The 23,264-nt window shown below is 44.1% G+C and overlaps 2 protein-coding genes and 1 non-coding gene across 3 annotated transcripts in view; 1 reads left to right on the top strand and 2 right to left on the bottom strand.

Moving 5' to 3' along the window:
* Window positions 1–16,254, bottom strand: part of LOC142904578 (FERM domain-containing protein 5-like) — a 43,042-nt gene extending 26,788 nt beyond the window's left edge. Inside the window, exon 1 of the mRNA XM_076050769.1 lies at window positions 15,739–16,254. Coding sequence (XP_075906884.1) covers window positions 15,739–15,840 — 102 coding nt within the window. The 5' untranslated portion in view covers window positions 15,841–16,254. The remainder of the gene's footprint in view (window positions 1–15,738) is intronic.
* Window positions 16,255–17,432: 1,178 nt separating this feature from the next.
* Window positions 17,433–17,504, bottom strand: trnah-gug (transfer RNA histidin (anticodon GUG)). The gene has a single exon. It is a non-coding gene; the product is annotated as a tRNA-His (tRNA).
* A 454-nt stretch (window positions 17,505–17,958) lies between these two features.
* cry5 (cryptochrome circadian regulator 5) lies at window positions 17,959–21,293 on the top strand. Its single transcript, XM_076050760.1, has 11 exons — window positions 17,959–18,070; window positions 18,397–18,621; window positions 18,706–18,900; window positions 19,021–19,139; window positions 19,229–19,377; window positions 19,503–19,643; window positions 19,807–19,974; window positions 20,090–20,230; window positions 20,531–20,682; window positions 20,757–20,977; window positions 21,116–21,293. Exons 2-11 carry the CDS (start codon window positions 18,407–18,409, stop codon window positions 21,175–21,177), a joined length of 1,563 nt encoding a protein of 520 aa, XP_075906875.1. The 5' UTR covers window positions 17,959–18,070; window positions 18,397–18,406; the 3' UTR covers window positions 21,178–21,293.
* The last annotated feature ends 1,971 nt before the right edge of the window (window positions 21,294–23,264 follow it).

Raw genomic sequence — 23,264 nt, 5'->3', positions numbered from 1 at the left:
TACAAAGTAAGATAGTTTTGACGTACATGACATACAAACAATATTTTTTGTCTTTCTGTGGTGCAGCACTTCAGTTAGATGATCATATAAAGACATCCACTTGCCTTGAGTGCAGTCAGAAAATATTCATTTCATGGTGAGGTGGAGACCAACATCCTCAGCAACTACATTCATGTACCAGCTGATTTATTTTTACTATCCTGTAAATGGCCTCAAAGACAAAGTTACCCTTAAAATATCCCCCAATCCCTACTTCCAAAATGCTTGGCAACTTACGGGACTTTTTTCTAAGCCTTATCCATATTTTGATGATTGTGGTACTATTTTCCAAATGCGACAATAATACACTGGATGAACAGATCTTCAATTCAATTGTGCAGTTGTGTTTAAAGCAGTTAAATGGTTAACAAAATTAGGGTCTTGAAAAATCGTCCCTCGGGGACGTAGCTTTCCCTGGATGAGAGTTCCTTCTTCTATGCTTCAACTCATGCTGCCCAGCACAAGCACTTTTTTTCCGGGGGCTTATCCCCACAAGAGCAAATTAACGGCACATCCGAGTACCTTGGATTGGTCGGGAATTTCTGCAGAGTCAGACCTCCGACTAATTAACTAGACAACAGCTGATCCGCGCGGCAAGTTCAAAGGCGGAAAATGTAAATGACGTTGTCGCTGGGGAGATGTTCGGTTGTCGGGTTTTTTTTCTTCTTTTTGCCGTGTCATCAGATCTTTTCATTTTAAACACTTGCAAGCATAAGATTCTCCTTCGGTGGAGGCTTTAATAGAATGTAAACTGCACTAAAGCCGAGGTCTGAATAAGGTGTTTCAATTGAAGTGCCTTCTCTCCTCCGCTGCAAGACTTCACCAAAGTGAACAGTGAGTGTCGCTCCTTCAAGGACATTCCCATCGAAACACCCACCTCTGCTTAACATAATAACAATGCGATGCATGCCAGTCGCAGGTGGATTACCCAGGTGACGATGGCTTATTTGTAACTAAAATGTGAGGGAATGTGGTTTTAACATTCTAAAATAACCCTGTTTTCAGTCCCACCTCCTTCTGTCGTCTGACTCAGCCTTCACCTCTCATTCTGTCTCATTATCCTCCACCGTCGCTCACGATTCATGAATATTTAACCTGCACCAACCATGATGACGGTGCAGACACATGTGCTGACCTCATAGTCCTTATTTTAGACCTAAACGCACCTGAGTTACATAAGAGCCGCAGAGGGCGGGGCGAGGCGACGGAACACTCAGCCGTTGATGAGAATATTGTCAAAACCGCGGCTAGACCTCATTGTGTCTCCTTCCTTCTTCTCATTTTCCTGCGGAGGCCCATCGCACATTAGCTTGTGCATCCTCTAAGTCGGGACGGAGGTCCTGCAGCACACCATGCACACGCACACACGCACAAGTGCGTGACCGAGGGAGCGCTGTCGGAGCACAGTGGGTTCAGCCAGGGAACGGGTCACACTGACCTCTGCTGAAGTAGAAAGCACACAAGGCCTTGTGGGATACGCCGTCCTGTCTTCAGGACTAATGGCCACTTGATGAATGATGCAGCTGAGGGGCGCGGTGGGTTTTCCAACCGCCTCTTGCATCAAACGACATTGCTGGCATCGCTGAGCGTTATGAGAGAAAGCCAGCGAGCGCTGGAGGTGCCACAAAGACGGCCTCAAGCAATCAGGCTCAAACTTGGCCGTCTCCATGTGTGCATCACTGCCTGGGGATGTTACTATCATCCATCACCGTCATCTGCAGGGACCCAGCCTCCTGAAAACTGGGCTAACAGAGACGGTTAACCCTGTTTAAATGGTGCCAAAACATTTTAGGAACTAACCTTCCCCAAGGCGACAACCAAACTGGGGTAAAGGAGGCGACGTGTGGAGAAGACAGAGATCTTGACTACTGAGTGCATCTGTATCGTTTATTGGAATGTGAAGAGTTAATTTTTTTATTTGGACTTTTTGTGCAAACAAGCAAAATAAAGAAGAAGCCACACTGATTCTAAAGTTACAAAGATCTTTTGTGTGTATTTTAAGCTGTGCAATTCATCTTATTTTCAAATATTCAACATACTGTCATTGATTCCTATTGTGGGATTTAGTAGTCAATGAAGTCCTCTCTGCTGTGCCTTGCCAAATTAACTGCTTCACTGATTACATCTGATTAACTCAGAGGGGGACTGTCTCCTATTCCCTCATCGAACGACCGGTTTTACAAGCTCTGCTGCACGTGAAGCAACTGAGTAACGCAGTGTTGTATTAAATAGGTTAATTTGTTCGTCATGCATGAGGTTTGAATGTAAATCTCCGAATAGCTGGCAACAACAGACAGTTTTTAGCCACAATAAATGTATTGGATAAAGTCTGGACAAGCCTCCTCAGCAAAAACAAAAAGAAGACGATATGAATAATTACTGTATTGTTTTCATTCCTGTGCTCAGGATGCAAATCACTCAAAGGTTTCTAACGCTGCAAAATTTCTGCTTCACACTCACAATGATGCTTCCCATCTATGAAAAACAGTATTTTTTAAAAATGCATAAATCTAAGACCGCTTTTTAATTTGGAAAGGCAAAAAACTAAAATCTGTTTTGGGCATGGGGACACAAACTTCTGGTTGGTGGGATACAGGAAGGATACAGGGAGTTTGTAGTGTGTGTGTGTGTGTGTGTGTGTGTGTGTGTGTGTGTGTGTGTGTGTGTGTGTGTGTGTGTGTGTGTGTGTGTGTGTGTGTGCGTGGAATCACCGTTGGGCTGCTGCAGAGCTTGGACAAACACCAGCTTGACGACAGCAGCTGCAGGGCAGTGATGTAATAATCTTGTTGCCATGGAGACCAGTGGTTCCCAGGCATCCCAAAAAAAAAAAAAAAAAAAGAAATCCAAGGGCGGTGCAAAGACACTGGTGGCTGGGACAAGACAGAACAAAGCCGGTGGTACAGGGACGCAACTCACTACACACACAGAGGACATTAATGGTAGCAGAAACATGGTGGATAACTTGTCTTAAACCAAGTCGTTAAATTCCTAAAAATAATATGAATAAATATTAATAGTTAAAATTTAAAACCATTATTTTAACGTCACAAACTGTTTATGTTCACTTTGCATTCTCCACAAACATAATCACTGGGTTCTTCTTGACCACTTGCGCTGGGCCCAGTGGTGACCGGAAGGCCCACCTCTGCAGGCCTGCGATACAGGGCCTGAAAAGACTCCACCTTTTTCCATCTAGAAGATGCGTTTGAAACCGTTGATGATGACTTGGAGAGACTTTTGCAGAGACAACATAATATCCAACAATCAACACTCCCTTAGATTTCCAGTGATTTCCCCAATGTTACCTGCTGTGGTTGAAGAAAGATTTTCTTTATCAAACACAGAAAGTAACACAAACTAACAATAAAACTGGTAGAAGACACTAGAAAAACCACATTTCAAATAAGCACAGAGGCAACGTCATCTTGTCTCTTTCTCTCTCGATGGTATGCAGGGATTCAGCTTTGTGCAGCTTTGTGCTGAACAAAAACAATACAGTGAGATGCTGATTTCGCCTGTAATATTTTATAAGACACACACCCTTAAAATCTATGTTGATTTTAAAACAAAATCCATTTCAGAGTGAGAGGACTCTGTCGTGTTTATTTGCCAAGATCCACATTTCCATACCCTTATTAGCCCTTTGCTTGTTATAGGAACAGCTGTGTTGCAATTGGCCAAATCCCCCGGCTGGAGTAGACGGTGACTAAATCTTCCTAAATCAGACAGATGCTCCAAATCTGATTTGTGGATAGTTGTTGGGGAAAATAGAAAACCCTGCAATGCAAATGAGACCGAGGCGTCTTTCATCAAATCAGCCACGTATGGAAAATGTGGCTAGCAGAGCCACACTGTTTACAACGTGCTCCCCCGCTCAGATTCCAGCCCTAATTGATGCAGAGATGCTGTTCTATTCTTTTGATTCGGACGATAGGAGATTGAAGCGTGGCTTTGGAACAAGATACAGGAGCGTCAACAACTGGCTGAGATGAGTGCGAGGAAGAACACAACAGGGAGAGAGAGTGGCTGCATCTCGTCATCAAACAAAGCGGTGCCTTCGTCTGATGGCTGAGGTGCACAAACCAGCGAGCAAAAGTCTTTTGGAGGGAATTTTTTTGCACAATAAAATCCAATCCAATACCCAGGAAATGATGCTTTAAAAAGGCTTCTAAAACTGTTTTAAATTCACAGAATCTTATGTCCGGATTAACAAAATTAAAGACTCAGCAGGCCAATCACAAGGATTTTGTACATAATAAACTCTGCACTCAGGAGGATTTGGGGTGATGCTCCACTTTTCCTTGATTCCTCTCAAAGTCAACCTCTTCAAAAGGGATTTGTTGAAGTCCATATTTCCTGTCTGTTGAACCGTGAGACGCAAAACTGAGTATTTTCCTACCTCAGCAAAGCAGTCTTCTTAATATGAGTGAAACAAAATGAAAGAGGAACAGGCAACTATTGAGTTTCTTAATACATTAAAAGAAAAAGCGATACTTAAAGTCAGTAAGTAACAAGATCTCTTGGCGTGTTTCTTGCAAAAGTGACATTATTTCCACTAAATGAGAGCAAATACCCGTGGAACAGAAAATGTGTTTGTACCTTTGAGTGCAATATGTCTGACGCATAGGATGCAGACATATTTTTATGATTGTTTATTATGTATGAACGCAGACACATTCAAACGTCTGTGAGGGTTTATGGGGCAACAGAAGCAGTGGAATCATTCACAGCAGCAAGAGAGCTTTCTGCCTCCCTGTTGCTGTGCCTACACGCCTGCTTTGTATACATTTGCAAGTGCTGGTTTGCCATAACCAGCTCATTGCATGTGACCTGGGCTGGAACTGCACAACTTGAACTGTTGTTTGAATTTGGACGTGTTGAACCGTTGAGGGCAGCACATAAAGAAACATCCTGATTTGATAATGTTAGCATTAAGAGCTACATCAAGCTAAGCTAAGAAGACAGATATTAAGTGGTGTAGTAAGCTTAGGCTGCCTTTTGAGTCCTTTATATATATATATATATTAAATTTATTCGGAGTGTTCTGAGTGGTGCTGGAGTTTGGTTCAAAATTAGACAAGAGGTGTATCTCATCATGTCACATGCCAATGATGAGAGACCAGAGATAGATCCCTGTTTTCAGTCACCCAGAAAACAGGGATTTACATTGATATTGTTTAAAATACACTTTATTTCTGCTACACGTTGGACTTTTTGGAACAGACAGTGTTATTCAAATCTCTCGAAAGAGGGATCTTTCTTGAACGAGAGAGGCACGCAGAGGATCTTTGTGAAAGAACAAAGAAATACCTATGTGAAAGCGAGTTACATTTACTGTCGTCCAGTTCGTGTTAGCACAAAAATTGAAAGTGCATTTTAGGTCCAGTCGATTCCTCCCAATCAGTCATTCTCACGCTGTCCTCCGCTAAAGAAAGCCGCAGAGACAGTAGGGAAGGACTGTGACAGGTCAAAGAGACCTGAGTGTCACTTTGTGACACACACACACACACACACACACACACACACACACACACACACACACACACACACACACACACACGAGAGAAAGAGAGAGTGAGAGAGAGAGAAAGAGAAAGAGGGTATCTGCTGCGCGACTCTCTCCGACACGTCTCCAGGTTACCAAGTATCCCGTGCGCTCATGTGTGTGTTTTACCGGACGAGGCTGAGGGAACCAAGCTCAGTTGTTGGGACAAAGCGAGAGTCTGAGATGACGAGGGAGGGCTGCGAGCCAGGCGGGCACGCAGCGTGACGAAGAGCGACAGCAGACTGATTGTATGTTGTGTCTGTGTGGCAGAGCGAGCGCTCAGGGGACGAGCTGGGAAAGGATGAAAAGGCGAAAAGGCTCTTTGGCTCTGGCACTTGACTGAAGTGCGCGCCGCCGATGTGTGTGTGTGTGTGTGTGTGTGTGTGTAAGGGAGCCGATGATGACTGCAGTCACCCAGGGTTGGAGAGGGGAAGTGGGGGAGAGGGTGTTTAGTATTCAACGCAGACGCTCCGCTATAGCAGGGGTTTAAAAATAGACGGCAGAAGACTTGAGGACCGACGAGCGGAGCCAAAAAAGAGTGTGGTGAGGGGTCTAGACGAGTCCGGATGATGCGGGAGGGGAGGAAGGAGGCGTACTTTGCCCTTGGGAATAATAACTGCTAAACTATATCCTTCCTGTATCCGTACAGACATCTCACTATCAGCTGATCCGGTTCACCGCGCAGCGTCCCCGGTGAACTCACTGACTGTGCAGGCGGGAATAAAACATAACAAATGAAAACACCAGCGGTAATTAATGGTTTTGCTTTGTTTATTTTCCATGTGCTGGTAAATAATCCCACACCACTGAAGCTGTGCTAGAGCAAGATCTGAACGAGCAATATGAAGGTTGCCTCATTCAATGAAAAATTCCCACTCTTTTAGTTGAGCCAATACGTCGCTAAGCGTAATTACAAGATGAATATTTCTCTTCCGTTTATGTTACCAATAAGAAGCCACAGCCAGCTGCTGATTCTTCACCAAACAAGTCTGCTGACAGGGCCCGTCTCCCAAAGAGCAGCAAGCTAAAGTTCAAAATCCCCACAAATTATGAGCTCCATGTAATTTTTGTGTAGGAACAAACGGCCATTGAAAACTTTTGAAGGTTAGTAGTCTTTCAGTGTCGTCCTTAAGGGCCATTTACAATACAGTACCTCCCAGTGCACCTAACAAAGAGATTCAAGAAAAGCTCTTGGGTATAAGAGTCTCTCTTAGCACAAACTGCAGCCAGAGATTTGCACTTCTTTGAGTGGAACCCTTTAAGAACTCTACCCATCCGTAAGGATAAAGAGGCTCCCGCTGCACTTCCCCTTGAGAAGACATTGACACTCATACCACCAGCTGCTAGAGAAACAGCATGTCCAGTAGCAGCAGAGTGAAGGCCCGTGTGGAATATTTTGCTTAATGCTGATAACCAACATTAGACACTCCATATTCTGGTATATTTCTAGAAAGAGCGTGCAGAAATACACTCAACCACTCAGGACACGTCTGGAACTCATCCCTTTGTGATGTCACAATTACTCCAAAGCCTTTCAATCCATCCTTGGAGACTACCTTGTGGCCACCTTGCTCATTTTTCCATTCCAAAGCACATGGAAGGTCCAACCGAGCAGAATTTTTTTTTCAAAGCTGAAACGAAATGTATCTCATTTGTAAGAGATAGCAAGAGGAGAGCCTGCCAGATGGAAAATAAGATAACAGCCACAGACAATTACACACCGCAAACCACAACACACACACACACACACACACACACACACACACACAACGAGACATCCTCAGTTAGTCTTTGGCGTTCTGCATGAAGCTGCGGTGGACGATCAAAGGAATTATAATCTGCGATCTAATGGAGGGGGGATGTTACTGATAGAAAGCACTGTTATTCCTGTTATTATGTCAGGAGTCAGTGGTCAAAGTCATGCGTCTGGACTTTGTTGGCAAGAATCAATTTTTCCACGTGCTCTTCTGGCAGCTTACGTGTCCGATAGTTACTCAAACATTGGCTGCAGTCGTTCTTGCAACTGCATCGTCCTTGAGCTTTATTTATCAAGCAGGTGATTGAGGATCATCTCGGAAGAGGACTTACTTATCACAGACGATAGATATGTTAGTTTTATCCATCAAACATTGGTGGGCTGAACCACCTGTGCTACTTCAGCGTCAATCCGCAAACGTGTTTCTCTCAACAGCAAATTCCAACTCTGGATTTGGCACACTGATATTTCTTCTTGTTTTCCCAGGTTAGCTCACATGGTTTTCCTGCTCACGTAAAGATAACAAAACCGTACCTTCTTTTGGGAAGCACAGCCGCCTCCCTGCAAACGCAGTTCACACGCACGCGGAGAAAAGATATTATCTGTCATTTGCGAGGCCAGCAGGGCAGCGCGGCTGCGTGTCAGCTTCCATTTGTAATTAAAGCTTTATCTTTTTCTTTACAAACCAACCTTGTGGAACCGCGGTGTCAGCTGCATTTCTCTCTTTTTTTTCCACGCATTTGCGTTTGCGTGTATCCAAATAAACGTCGCACGAAGGAAATCAAAATCTAATGGGGAGGTGCATTCTGTTGGTGAAGCTGGTACCACGACAAAACAGCGTCGCGCAACACAAACTGAAACCAGCGGAAGAGACGTGAGCGCACGATCGCAATTAAGCGCGCCGCGGTGAAACATCATTAGCATGGTGATTAAATAGCTAGCGTAGGAGCCAGAGGGAACAGGGCCATGAATAACGCATGAAGCCAATGTCTGAGCTAAAATCACAACAGAATCATTTCTGAGATCACCGCAGCCGACTTCGCTCTGCACTGACGCTTCGGCTCCTTGCGACAGCCGTGCTCCGGCTTTTTCTATCTTTCTTTTTTTTTTTGCACGTCACCCCTTTCAAGTTTGACATAAAAGGAAGGGAAAGAAGAAGAGGAGGCCAGAGATTCCCCCACTCGAAGAGCGTGTGCACGGCGTCAACATCAGCCAGCGTTTACAGGGCTGATGCGCGTTCATCGGCTGACGTTCGGAGGTCTGCTGCAGCTCTCTGAGGACACCTTGCCGACATTGGGCGAAACGTTGCGGATGAAGGAGCTACAGACCTGTCTGACCCTAGACCCTCCTCAAAAGACCTGACACACACATCATCAGCATAGCGGAAAACACGCATTCCTAAACCACTTTGAAAATCTCGTAATAATCGCAGCAGGTGATCCTCGAGCCGCGGCTGCTGCTCCCATCAAGCAGACGGCCATCCATTGCGTCGCGGCGCGTTCCAGAGCTTGTCGCACTCCTGCTGCTGCTCAGCTCCCCACACTTAACTACAGCTGCTTTGATGCCTCCAGATGCAAAATTACATTGAGGGAAGCTTGCAAGGAAAATTCACGACAAACCATGACAAAGAAGTGAAATATCGATCATCATCATTATTCAAGCACTCTAAATGCACCCATCCCCCTAACCCAACAGCGAAACATCAATACAAATGACATCAAACGCCACGGTGACATCATTTAGAGTCGCAGTGAGCACTGCAGTGACTAGTTAAGCTCCTACTCTTAGACCAGCAGGACTGCTCAAAGAATCAGCTGTCTTTAGTGGTTTCCTGACAAAAACCAGTCGGAGGAGCCTATGACCAAAGCTGAAACCTTCTACCAGGGAGCAACTGGAGCAGAGTCAGGTGAAGAAGGCACACAGCTCATAAAAAAAATTGCTCTGTTACTAATTTATGACCACATTTTTTTTTTCTTGGGTCAGAGTGCCGGGATGAGACCGGCCGCCAGTTGCAGAGCGAGTGATGACACCCATGTGGCACAGAGGCAGGAAATAACTCATCACTAAGCCGCCTTGGTTCTGGGACTGCCTTTTCTCAAGAGTCAGCTAATTCACCTTGGTCGGCTCTCTGCTGTAATGGCAGCAGGTTTTTGTTTGGCGCGAGATTGATCCAAGTTATTTTGCACGTTTTTAGCAGCTTAACTTATCAATTTCACTATCGTTTACACAAAAAATGAATTATTGCTGCAATGGGATGTTTTTTATATATCCCATGAGGACACGCAACCCTGAAACTGCTGGCAAGGTGCCACAGTAACGCTGCATCTGGGCACAATCCCAGCATGTCTGCAAAGAATTCACACAATAAGAAGTTCAAAATGCTGTGCTTGAGTTCTAAGACAAAATGCCACCAGCATCCATATTGCTACGTGGGGCATGCTATTGCGTTGTCCTTCGCTCAGGCTAGTCAGGGCCACTTTATCCGCACTGCTGCTGTGTGAAAGGGAGAGTAGAGACAAACACAGAGAGAGACAAAGGCAAAACTGATTATGACAGAGGAAGGATTTCACTGAACTTGGGGAGAAAGTGTGAGAAGATTCACAGCGGGCTGGCGACCTCTAAAAAAGGAGAAGACAAGAGAGTGTGTGTGCAGCTTGGCTGCGCTTCACTGCATTCTGTCGCTCTTTAATGCTGCTATAGTGCAAATCTAGTGACATCACGATGAAGCGGGCCAACGCTCCAAGTGCATCATCAGGTTGCCGGTGGTGTTTCTGCAGCGCTTCAGTCCGACCTCATACTCCTGCAGAAGCCGTGAGCTGCCACGGGCTCCGGGAAACAACAGAAACTCTCCCGTCTAATTAGCTGCGTAGGAGACAATTAAAAACTGAGTGATCGCATTTAAAAAGTACAAAGATGCACTAATTCAACATTAATTAGAAATAATGTGCCAGGAAGTGAGCAAAAAAACTCAAAATATTAATTTGCTATCATGCTTTTTCATGATAGAAAAGAAAATGACTGTATTAATGCAGTCAAGTTTAATGCTTTGATAATCCTGGGTGTGTCCAATGTGTAAAGCTTTTCTGTCAGTGTGGTCAGTAAAGGCGTATACATTAAACGTACTAGCTGGGAGTCCAGTGAAAGCACATTAAAGCCTTGAGGATTTGTCTCACTATTCCAGCACATTATGGATTAGTTTGTTATTTATCAGGGAGACTTTACCATATATCATATCTGGCAGCCAGGCTGATAAGCAGTAGATCAGTCTAAAGTACATTCTAATGTTAGTCTATGCTGAGCCCTTACTGGTTGGGGGACAATATCCTTGGGAGACCAGTCTGTGGATTATTAGTGGAAAACTCTCAGTCCCATAAACCAGGGGCTGAACGTTTGGCTGTTTAAATCTCCGACTGATTAATCTAACGGCTAAACAATCAAAGCTGCATTTGCGCAGACAGTCATACTGCGTTCTCAATATGAAACGTAGTAGTTGTCTAAAATTGCGGGCAACATGTTTCATAACATTACATGAGCTCCTTCAGCTCAGTTTCCCAATCCCCAGCAGATTTTTGTTATCAGCCACCAAGCAGACCCACCAAAGCAGAGACTCTGAGCCCAGATCAAAGACATCTTGACAGCACTTTTTGAGTGAAATGAGAGCCTCCATGCAATGCCTCAGCATGTCTAAGAGTCGCATGATGTGCACAAAGCATAGCAGGCGTTGCAGTGTGGTTCGCTGTCCATGGAGTGCATCATCTTGGAGAAACCTATTGATTTTTTTTTCTTCTACATCCAATAAAACACCACACAAGTGCAACAATGTGTTGTGACATCCAAAGCCAAACTGAAAATTAATATGTGGCTGTAAAATACAAGTTCTTCCTATGGATGGATCATTCAGTGCAGAACTAAGATCCGATTTGTTGTGCAGTCTGTGGCTTGATGTGATTTAGTGAAACAACATCAAGTCACACATCTCAATGCTGATGGGGTGTCACGAAAAAGTGTGTAATTGCGTTGAGGTGGATACACAGTGGGACGCATTAGAACAAATCCAATATTTACAAGCAAGAAAAACACACTACACAATGGAAGTGTATGATCTTAGATGTTTCAATGTCAAGACAAGACTGTATAGACGTAGTCCTTGCCTGTTTGTTTGGAAAATAAGGAGTTCATATAAAGCTCTCAAAGAAGCTCATCTGATCTCAGTTTTCTTTTACCTGCACTCAGGGTCACAAGCGGTGCTGGACCAAAAGAAGCTCGAAGCTTGAAAAAAAGACAATGCATGTTGATCAAAACCAAGAGAAAGTAGACTTGAAGGGCATCTGCTCATTGAAACACAAGTGCAAAGTTCTTTAACCATGTTGAGTAGTAGTAGTGAGTAGTAAATAAAGACCTACCACTTGTGAATCAATCATTGCCTTCCTCCACCCATTATCGCGGTGCTAAAACCAGATTTTAAATGCAGATTACAGTTTGTAGTTTAGCAGTTGTTTTTGACTTGGAAACAAAGCAGTACAACCAAGGTAACAGGAGCTTGTACCGTCTTGGCAGCGATACTGCCACAACACACAGAGTGGTGGGGAGAGAAATAGTCTTTGTCCCCCCCCAATCCCCTGTAATTTACTCCTGAACTAAAATTGGACTAAATAAATAAAATAAAAAAAAGGTTGGGACTGAAGTCTGGTTTGTAGAGTTGAAAGGATAATTATGGCCGAACTGAAGGGGAAAGATGATGTAAAATTTAGCCATCATTATTATTTTAGCGAGGAGATGAAGACAGGCCCTGCATGCTTGAAAACAAAAAATGTTACAATCGCTATTCCAGTTTTAACTGCGCACACCAAGAGGAAAACACTTTGAGATGTGCAAGGAGAACACTTAAGACAAGAGCAACCTATTTAAATAATGCATTCCCCATGCAAAGCACAAGGAGCTCCTCTCAGATTCATTTGGCTCCAAAAGTACAGCCTTAATTTAATTAGTGGGCTGCACAGCATCTGACTTTCTGCCAGGTGACTGAGGCACTTACAGTGATGAGGTACGTCTTTCTCGATCAATGCTGTTCAATCATTCATCTCCTTTGTCCGGTCTGCAATATGCATTATTTTATTCTCGATACAAATGCTCATATGACCCATCATGGGGGGAGCAAAAAAAAAATATGAAAGTCAGATTGGTTGGATGGATGCACACAGTGTCACCCAGATACAGAGTAACAAATGTGATTGGTCAGCATGAATGTGATGCTCAAGTATTTACACTTTTACTTGTTATACATAAGATGAATTAAAAAAGCACAGAGGAAATGGGATGTCAACATTAAGAAATAAACAAAACCCTGATTCTGATCTTTTTTATGATGAATAAGCATTGATTTATTTTTATTTTTTTAGCAGATCATGTCAAATTGTTCTTATTAGTATGTTGTTTTGCGGTGTAGTGTGGTTTTCATTATCACTTGATGCAAAGTCAATATTGAAACAATTTTGACTTCAGACTCCTGCTGTGGTTCCTCAAGTTAGTTGTGCAACTGAGCAGCAGCTGAATACATGATATGTTTGCCTCACTTGAGTGCAATGTGAGTGAAGTTGAGACTCTCTCTTTTCTACCGCATTGATATTTTTGTTCAGGCAACAAAGGTCCTGGACACCACCATTCTATTACAAGGATTTTAGCGTAGCGTCAGCAGGTCAAGGAGAAGGCTAATTGAGCTAAATGGAGAATGTGACCGTTGTGGCGCCCCAAGAGGGTCCCTGATTCTAGGACACATCTCAGAGGTGTTCAGGAAGGTACAACAGCCATCCAGTCCCATTTACAGCAGGCTCTGGTGGTGTACTCCGCTGTAATGGCCTTTGTAAAGATGAGAAAAAGCATATTCAACTGCCTGTTTAGTTGGACAGAAGCTTTGCATGAGCCACAATTAATTAGCAACACTGTAAATGTCATGCTCGAATATTATAATGCTGTTGCATAAATGATGCTTTTGTTGATGCTGTAGAGACAATCGATGACTGATTAAGCTCATGATCCTATAGAGGTTTACATTTAGGGCTGTTCTGCTTCATTGAGAATCCTACAGTGTGAAATAATGTCATATTTCATAATTTCCCACGGTGCAAATGACAAAAATATGTCAATGGAGAGCTCCAAAGGGCCTCCATGAGAAATCCCGCACTGCCTTCTTGTGCCCTTTGAGTTGTGCAAGGTTAAAAAAATCTGCAAATCCCAATATCCACAAACTCAACTAGTCTATCAGCAGGTGATACAGTAGGTAATAAGCGCATGCCCTGGATGGGCAAATGCAAAAAATAAGAAAATAAGACGTCAATCCTGAAATAATAAGATATACTAATAATAAATGTAAAAACAAAAGGGGAGTGAAATATGTGTGAAAGCCTCCAACAGTGGACACAGTGTTCCATTATTCTCAAATGAAATGCAAGGAGTCCTGGGAAATGATGCCCACCTCACTATGAACGTTATTATGCAAAAACAGGTTCAGGATGAGAAGGGATAAGCCTGCAGAGTGACGTAAAATCTGTGCTTGATGTGGCCCCTGAGCACTGCCGCTTTAAGTTGTTAGACATCCGACGGCCTGCTTCGTCTGTGCTGTCAAAACCAAGAAACGAACAGGTGGTGACGGTCTTTGTATGCTGGCATCTTTAATATAGCCGCAATGGAATCCCTTCCAGGAAAAACCATCAAACACAGACTCGGTAACTCAAGGGAGCTGGTGAGATGATGCACAGCTCAAACGTTCCAATGGTGCAGCCGCACTTGAAATATTACAGGGATGCACCGGGATGAAGTCATCCCAGCCGTATGAAAAGGCATTCATTAGCTACCTACTGATCAGCTCTCGCAGTCTGCTCACCCACTCCTCTCACGTCTGACATCCATGCAAGTCAATATGCCAGTTGACTTTTGAGGGAAGTTGAAGAGCACAAAATGAAGAGATTTCTCCAGCAAGTCCATCAAATATTTACTGGATTAGAGCAAATGTGAAAAAATGAACTAAAACAACATCTACAACATACGTACCATAAAGCTGCTGAATCTTTAACCAAAGCACAATTTAGAGCTGCTATACCTCAGTGATTATGTCATAGCAACTGTTTCAATGAACAAATGCCTGTTTGGAAGAATTACCAAAGTAAGACAACAGCCATTCGTACTACTCTCAAACTACAGGCCCAAATACTTCCTTATTCTTACTTACTAGTATTCGGCTGGATCAAAGTGTGCTATGGTTTGTAGAAAGGTTGCTTTGGTCCATGTTAAAGTCCATCCATAGATTTTTCATGGGAATGTTTCCAGATCAGTCAACCAAACTGATTTCGAAAAAAAAAAAAAGAAAGAAATAACGGAGAGAAGACAGAAGGAACCCACGTCAAACAATCAGACCTTGTGTTAAACCCATTACGATCCCAAGAATGTTTGGGTATTGGGTCACAAAACCAATAGTCAGTATGTAGTTTTATTTGACAGTGCAGACAATGACACTGCAGAAGCAAACTTAATTCCACTGCTCTCTTCATTATGATTTCCTTTGGTTTTCGTGTCATGTCTCTGAGATTCCTCACTGAGTTCTCCAGGTTTCGTTTATTTCAAGTAAAAGTGAAATTACTTTTTGTTGCTATATACCACATTTTGTTGTTTATTTGAAATAATCAAAATTAATAGACCTGGCCCTTTAAAGGTCCCGTCTTACACATTCACATTACACTGTGCTCTCTAGTGATACCATCTTTCTCTGGCCGGTCAGTGAGTTCACAAGGAATGAGAAAAGTACATAATTTAACTGTTTTATGCTTGCTCTAGTTCTCTGAAAGTGTAAGTCCGACCTTTGTGGTGTCACACAGGACACTGACAAAAGACTGACACCTTCCACATGGTACTGACACCACCCATAGCCAGGTGTTTAGCCCGCCCCCTGGGGTAGCACCTTGTTTCTACCCCCATTCCATACATGCAAAAGGCACAGCAAAGCCTCACTGAATACCGTGCGAGTGCTTGTGCTGTCATCTAGAGAGCTGTATATTTTGGGGGAATTAATCATTCAAGGCTTGTCTGCTTGAGTTGTGCTTGAAAAAACACAGACCTGAAAATAGGCGTAATGTGGGACCTTTAAAATTAGCTGTATAATCCCTCCCATGATCATAATATTCACACTCTGCAGCCTGTACACATCTGGTGCTTTATGCAAATAAATGTATGACGTCCTGGTCATTGGGACTGTTCTGGCAGCAGCAGCAGCAGCAGCAGCTTGAGCTGAGGGTGTCCAGGCAGAGGGCGAAGTCGTGGTATCCGAGCCCCCTTAACGCCCCCCTTTTGGGTGCAACTACACGTCTTCAACAGCGGCGACAAAGGTTGGAAACGTTCCCCCACTGACCTGGATCGTGCAGGTGTACTCCGAGTCGTCCAGCAGCCTCACGGTGCAGTTGCATTCCCTGTCCAGACTCCTGATGCTGCTGCTCATCAGTCGGCTCAGCATCTTCGCAGGCGTGCGGGAGAAGACGCATGCAAGTTTGCTCTGCGGTCACGTCAACGACCTCCGCGTCGTCTGCTCCAACACCTGCTCAACGGCGGCAGCAGCAGCGAGTGTGCGGAGCTGCGGCGGCGGCGCTGGTGCATCGTCCTCACCGGAGGTGTGAGCAGCGCTGACGGGGCCGAGGGTCCCTGCGGTGCGCGTCTTCAGTCAGCCAGGATCGGTGGGGTGGGGGGGAGAAAATAGCGCTACAGTAGTCTCCCTCTCTCTCTCTCTCTCTCTCTCTCTCTCTCTCTCTCTCTCTCTCTCTCTCTCTCTCTCTCTCTCTCTCTCTCTCCCAGGTCCTTTTCGACTGACTGTCACCCTCCACCACACCGTCTCCCGCCGAGCCTCCTCTCAGTTACCATGCCGCTGTAGTGCCACTGGGCGGGCTGAGGCTGCTGGTGAATGGTGTGTGTGTGTGTGTGTGTGTGTGTGTGTGTGTGTGTGTGTGTGTGTGTGTGTGTGTGTGCGTCAGCCAAAGGAGCAATGAGCGAGATGCTGCCGTCACAGGGTTAACGCCCGGGGCCGAAATTCCGACAGACTTGTCGCTCTCAGCCTTCACCAACACTGCATGGCTGACAACGGGAACGCAAGGGGGGAGGTTGTTGCCAGAGCCATGCGGCGACGTGATGCTTTAAACTATTTTTGTCTAATTAAATTCGGACGTGGACTCATTCATGTTTTATACAGTAGATGTCTGGTCTACACAGTATGACAATTATTATTATTATTATTATTATTATTATTATTATTATTATTATTATTATTATTATTATTATTGTTATTATTATTAATAATAATATTATATTATTATTATTATTATTATTATTATTATTATTATTATTATTATTATTATTATTAATAATAATAATAATAATAATAATAATAATAAACGGGTTCATACTGTCAGTTACCATTCTTATCTTTACTTAAATTACCATTCTACCTGTAAGCTATTTATTTGTCGCAAAATTTCCTACAGCACATGGATGCAGCAAATGTATGAATCGCCCCCATCAGGAGATCCGCCACACAGCTCTTCCAAATGGGAGCGGATGCTCGGTATGGTAAAGTTTCTAAAGTAACCTGGTAGCGATATAGCGGCACGTTAGCAAATACTTGGAGCCAGAAAACGATACGGTGTACCATTCACGCAGCCTGCAGCCTGCTCATGCCGTAGGAAGAAGAGACTGATACTCCAATAGTATTGCCTATATTTTAATGACTTGTCCCACTCGGAAAGTGTAACGTTCCAAACATCCATTCCATATTCATGAAACGCATGTCAGAAATTTTTAAGATGAGTTAAAAAAAGAAAAAAAGAAAAGAAAAGCACGTCAACTAAAACAAGCAGCCAACGTCCATGACGGTGTCTCCCCCTATCGGAACATAGTGAGAATACGGGGATTCATTTCATAAGGAAAATGTTATTCTTTCAATTCGTCAAGGGCTTTTCCACAAAATATATTAATAACGTTTCGATTTTATTTGTTTCATATGCGTTTGCTGTCCTTGAAAAACAAAAGGAGCTCATCTGCCGTGACAATGTGAGACACTGCCGTGACCCGGATTCGAACCGGGGTTGTTGCGGCCACAACGCAAAGTACTAACCACTATACGATCACGGCGAGCTACGATGAGCTTGCGAATACTGTCGCACCCGGGGACGATGTCTTTTGTGCGATGAAAACCTTCGACTTGCTTTTTGGAAAATGTACGCCGAGGATCATCATTTTAAAGCGTCTGCTATCTCCTTTGAACGTAAAAACAACCCGGGATGACAAACTGCGGCCACGTTTCCGTGAAAGAATCAATCAAATAATATATCGTTAAAGACAAAGAGAACTGACTGCTGTTTTTCGCGCTCTCTGACACTGAAACGTCACAGAAAACCACCAGGACCAACTCTCTTAATGCGCCAGTGCATTTTCACCCACAACAAAATATATTTATTGAAAGTCTTCTTCCCACACAGTAAGGTTATTGTTTGCTCTACAGAGCCACCTGGTGTTCACATGAACGAACTGCTAGTTGTACCACGTGTGGGTTCACCAGCTTCCTTCTGATTGGCTGACAAACCTGCTGACGTAGTGGGGCGTCATGTTTTGTAACCCGTCAACGCGGTGGTTACCAAACCTTGTTTCCTAACGGCGTATTGTTGTTGCTTGGACCCAGCAGTACGCGACCGTCTGAGGTAAACTTGATTTCTTTACCCCCCCTAAAAGTCTCTAAAACTATGTTTGACCCTTGACGCGTATCGTTTCACCGAATGAAGGAATCGCCATCAAAACGGATCTCACACTGTGTTTACAGTTTCTGCAGCATGACTGAGTTCAGATTCTGTGGATCTTAGCAGACTCGTGAAGTTTTGTGATGCACCGTCTCGTCACGCAATACATCGTATAAGCAATATAAACATATGAAACCCTTCAGCCTTACAATGTCTACGACGCTATCTACTAATAGGTCACTGTGGGCTTCAATCTGAAGATGCGTTTGCGTCTGTGTGTTTTCTTATAGGCTCTCAAAGATGGGTCACACATGCATACACTGGTTCCGGAAGGGCCTCCGGCTGCACGACAACCCGGCCCTGATGGCTGCACTGAAAGACTGCAAAAAGCTCTTCCCAGTGTTCGTGCTGGACCCTCAGCTCCACAACAAGAGCCAGTATGGCGTCAACCGTTGGAGGTTCCTCATTGGATCTCTCAAGGACCTGGACACCAGTCTCAGGAAACTGAACTCCAGGTACAGGCAAAATTCAGTCTGCAATGCAAAGAGTGTTCAGACTGCGTGCGTGTCTTTTAAAGATGTTGTGCTCAACCTCCTCAGGCTCTTTGTGGTGAGGGGGAAGCCGGAGGATGTGTTCCCCGAGCTGTTCGACAACTGGAAAGTAACAAAGTTGACCTATGAGTACGACACAGAGCCCTACAGTTTGAGCCGGGACGAAACTGTGAGCGCATTGGCCAAAAAACACAATGTGGAAGTTGTTTACAGAGTTTCGCACACTCTCTACAATATAGAAAGGTAAGACTGATACTGACTGTGTTGATTGTGTTGTTGTACACTCTTTATAGATGTATACCTAATGTTTCTGAAGCAGTTTATGTTGAGGGATCTTCACCAAAGTGTATACCTGCATTATAGGATCATTGAGGAAAACAATGGGAAGCCCCCTCTTACGTATAACCGAATGCAGGCAATAGTGAAGACTATTGGACCCCCTAAGAAGCCCATCTCTTCTCCTACAATGGAAGATATGAACGGTAGTTGTTTTTTTTGTTTGTTTCTTGTTGTTAATTGGACTTTAATTAATGACATGTGACTAATCTTACTGTATTCTTCTTCTCAAAAGATGTGACCACCCCCTGTTCCAAAGACAATGAATACGGGATCCCCAGACTGGAGGATCTTGGCCACGACATTGCAGATGTTGGGGAGGAGCTGTTCCCTGGAGGAGAGCTGGAAGCTCTGAGGAGATTGGATGAGCACATGGAAAAAAAGGTAATCCCACTCTACACACATTTGTTCGACCTGCATTGTTCAACAGTGTGGGTCATTGACAAAATCTCTTGAGTTCAAGAAAGAGAAGCTTCACCAGAGATGGTTTGTTTGGCTCCTGTCTTTAGGAGTGGGTGTGTAGGTTCGAGAAGCCGCAGACGTCTCCCAACTCCTTGAGTCCCAGCACCACTGTCCTCAGCCCCTATGTCACTTTTGGCTGCCTGTCCGCACGCTTGTTTTGGTGGAAGCTGACTGAAGTCTATCAGGGGGTGAGTGTCCCCATTGTGCCACCACACTGGGACTTGAATTCGTTCAGGTTTTTGCTCAGAAAAGTCGGCAGGGTCGGGTTTTTATTTTGATTGGAACATCCCCCAAAAAATCCCAGTCCTGCTGTGGACATTGTTTTAAATTTCAGCACTGTTTGTGTTGTAGAGGAAGCACTCTGACCCGCCGGTGTCCCTCCATGGCCAGCTCCTCTGGAGAGAGTTCTTCTACACAGCCAGTCTTGGTATCCCCAACTTTAACAAGATGGAGGGCAACTCGGTGTGTACTCAGGTGGACTGGGACAAAAACACAGAGTACCTGGCTGCGTGGAGAGAGGTACCGAGTCTTGACTGCTGTTGTGCTATGAAGAAATTGAAGCTTTGTGAAATTATGGAGTCACAAAGTTTGCAAAGACTCGCCGTCATTCTGTATGTTGTGTGTCTCCTTCAAGGCGAGGACAGGATTCCCCTTCATTGACGCCATCATGACTCAGCTGAGGCAGGAGGGCTGGATTCACCACCTCGCCAGGCACGCCGTCGCTTGTTTTCTCACAAGGGGAGACCTGTGGATCAACTGGGAGGAAGGGCAAAGAGTGCGTAAACCAGCTTGACCGTTTCACTGCAGATGGTGCATGTCCAGCGTCCATTCAACTTCCAATTCATGTTAGTCTGAATCGATTAGTGGGTTGGTTTCAAGTGTATTTGTGCCAAGTAAAATAGAAAGAAAGAAAAAGTTCAATCCCATTGATGAAAACTATTTTAAAAAAATTGTTGGAAGAGATTTTTGCCTCCAGCCAATGTTTCTTGTTTGAAGCTCTACCAAACTGTGAATCAAGCAGTGATGGATGAACGTAAGCAGTGATACTGTGCTCTGACAATTTGTTTTATTGAAGGTGTTCGAAGAGCTTCTGCTGGATGGCGACTGGGCTCTGAACGCAGGGAACTGGCAGTGGCTCTCAGCAAGTGCCTTCTTCCACCAGTTCTTCAGGGTCTACTCCCCCGTGGCGTTCGGCAAGAAGACGGACAAAAATGGAGACTACATCAAGTAGGTACGCAGTGCAGAAAGTTGCCATGTAAAGTGCAATCAGGAGTTTGATTTGTTTTTCTTCACTTTTAAAGGAAGTACCTTCCTAAGCTGAAGAAGTTTCCAGCTCAGTATATCTATGAGCCCTGGAAAGCCCCACGCAGTGTCCAGCAGGCAGCAGGCTGTATCATCGGTAAAGATTATCCACAGCCCATTGTCCAGCACGAGGTCATCAGCAAGAAGAACATCCAGAGGATGAAGATGGCCTATGCCAAGAGATCCACAGTGGCCGCAGAGTCACCAACCAAAAAGCAAGGTACTGTGTAAAACCTTCAATTTTTAGTTCAAGTGTGATTAAGACAAAAAAAAAAAAAAAAAAAAAAAAAAATCAGGTGTAATTCAAGTGTTACAACAATCTCACACAAATATGTCTTTCTACACATCTGCCCCCCAGGTGTGAAGCGCAAGAGCTCATCTGTCATAGACATGATGAAGAAACAAAGGAAAACTAGTTAAGTGAAGTTGAAGCGATGCATCAGGGACGATGTCAGCTGACAACAACTTTAAATGTGATCGTTTCTATGAGTATGTTGTTTACTGTTCTTTATTTCCCCCAAATGTTAAGCTGTTTTTTTAATGTTTTTTTATTATAACCTCTCACAAAATAAAATAAAAAATCTTCCAAGTGTGTACAGAATATATGTTTTTTTTTTTTTTTAAAGGAGTTGCGTTACAGGGCGTACAGCGTGCGAGTACTTTCATTTTGTTGTGCTGCCATTCTTCGCCAGTAGGTGTCAGTGTAGCTTTACTCGTCTTTATTAAAAATCAGGTTTACTACGTAGTCATAAGAGCTAAATCTGTTGCTGAAGATGACGCAAAATATGCTTTGCGCAGAAAAACATAATTTTTCTTAGTACGGTCATCACTGGAAAAAAAAACATTTTTCTCAGTACAACATGACATGAGCATGACGTACACTCAGTCCATCATTTCCTTAGTCAGACAGACTGCAAATTTAGCAGTTTTTTTTTTTAAAGATTTATTCATGAGATTCAAATGATTACAAATCTCACTTTTTGTATGCAGTATTTTCAACCACCAAAGCCTCATTCGTCAGCTTTTGTTAAACAGTAATTTACAAGCATGCTGATTATTGCAACTTAAAAGAAAACGGCAAAATCCATCGCAATAATCGTAACAGCCCAGAACTCTCTCGAGTGGGTTGCAATCTTTAGCTAATCCTCATTAGTCAATATTTGACATCACGCTGTACGCCCGGCGTCTGTGCGCACGCTTTGCTGAAGGCGATGCAGGCAGTGCAACCCTGCATGCATAAAGCCAGTGTGCGTGAGTGTGAAACAGACTGAGTGTGTTTGTTTGCGACTCACAGCTGTCTGAGGAGGTCAAGTCTTCTCCTGTTGCTGCTTCCTTCGAGCTGACACCAGTGTGAATATCCAGCAGATGATGTCACGACCTCGCAGAGGGGGCCAGACGACGCACAAAGTCAAGCTCGGTTTCCACACAAACCTCTGAAACATCAAAACAATCTGCTGTCCTACTGGGCTTGTGTGCGAGACGGGATGTTTGAGGGCACACGGGGCGCAGTGCCCCTCAGGTCTGGTTGACCTCAATTTATGTGATCCCAATTTCCAATAAAGCATACGTTTCACTCCTGCCTGCCCCCCACGGCTCCTTTATTGGGTCTGCTCGTGTTGGCGCCTCATTGCACGGACCAGTGTGGATCTGAATGTTGCCAGTTGGATTAGAACAAGGTCTTCACTATGCAGACGGCGTTTCATGCATGTCTGTGCTATTTATTCATGTGTTCTCTCCCTCTGGTGGGAAAACAAAAGACTATCCTTTACTTTGCCATTGTATTGATCAACATGTTCTATTGTAATACTGCGAAACTCATCAAGCAGCAACATCACAGAATGTGGATTTCATTTTGCTGTTATTAAAAAAAACCATCCGATTATAACAGCAAGACGAGCAGATGCATCCCTCAAAGGCCTCTTTGCTCATTCACCAAAAGAGTTCTGCGATAGCAGCGAGTTCCTGATGATCACCAGGTGACATGACCGTGTCAACCGTTCTCATTAAACACTCTCATACAGTTCCATCATTTGCACTCGCCGTGCCTGATGAGATGTTGAAAATGAATTCAATCTGTTAATGGCAAAGTGGTGCTTTTGTTTAATGATACAGAGCGACACCACAGCAACATTAATTAGACGGAAGAGGAGTGCGAGGCTGAAGGCCGTGTCACTCACCAATAGACAGTGGCCGATTCCTGCACAGGCTTCACAATGTTCTCCTTTGCTTTTTTTTCCCATGTGGATGTTTCTGTGAAACCTTCTGTTGGGAAGAAGTGAAGGGCAAGTGGAGGCTCTGTGGGAAACGTTTACGACAACAAATGCGCAACAGATTGTGCCAATAAATGCACCGATGAAACTGGAAGAGTAGAAGGTGATTCAGCCACCTTAATGCCTATGGCTTAACTCCACAGCGTTTGTGCGACAGCAGTCCTGCAAAAGCCGAGCTCGTCTGTTACCGCTCTGCTTCTAATGACAGATGATGACAATTTTTTTCCCCCTGCTTGC

The sequence above is a fragment of the Nelusetta ayraudi genome, unplaced genomic scaffold, assembly GCF_046127955.1.
Source record: "Nelusetta ayraudi isolate G7.1 ecotype Tasmania unplaced genomic scaffold, CSIRO-AGI_Nayr_v1 ptg000005l, whole genome shotgun sequence".
Classification (NCBI taxonomy): domain Eukaryota; kingdom Metazoa; phylum Chordata; class Actinopteri; order Tetraodontiformes; family Monacanthidae; genus Nelusetta; species Nelusetta ayraudi.
Note: the sequence above shows the minus strand (reverse complement) of the source record. Positions and strands in the feature narration are given on the sequence as shown.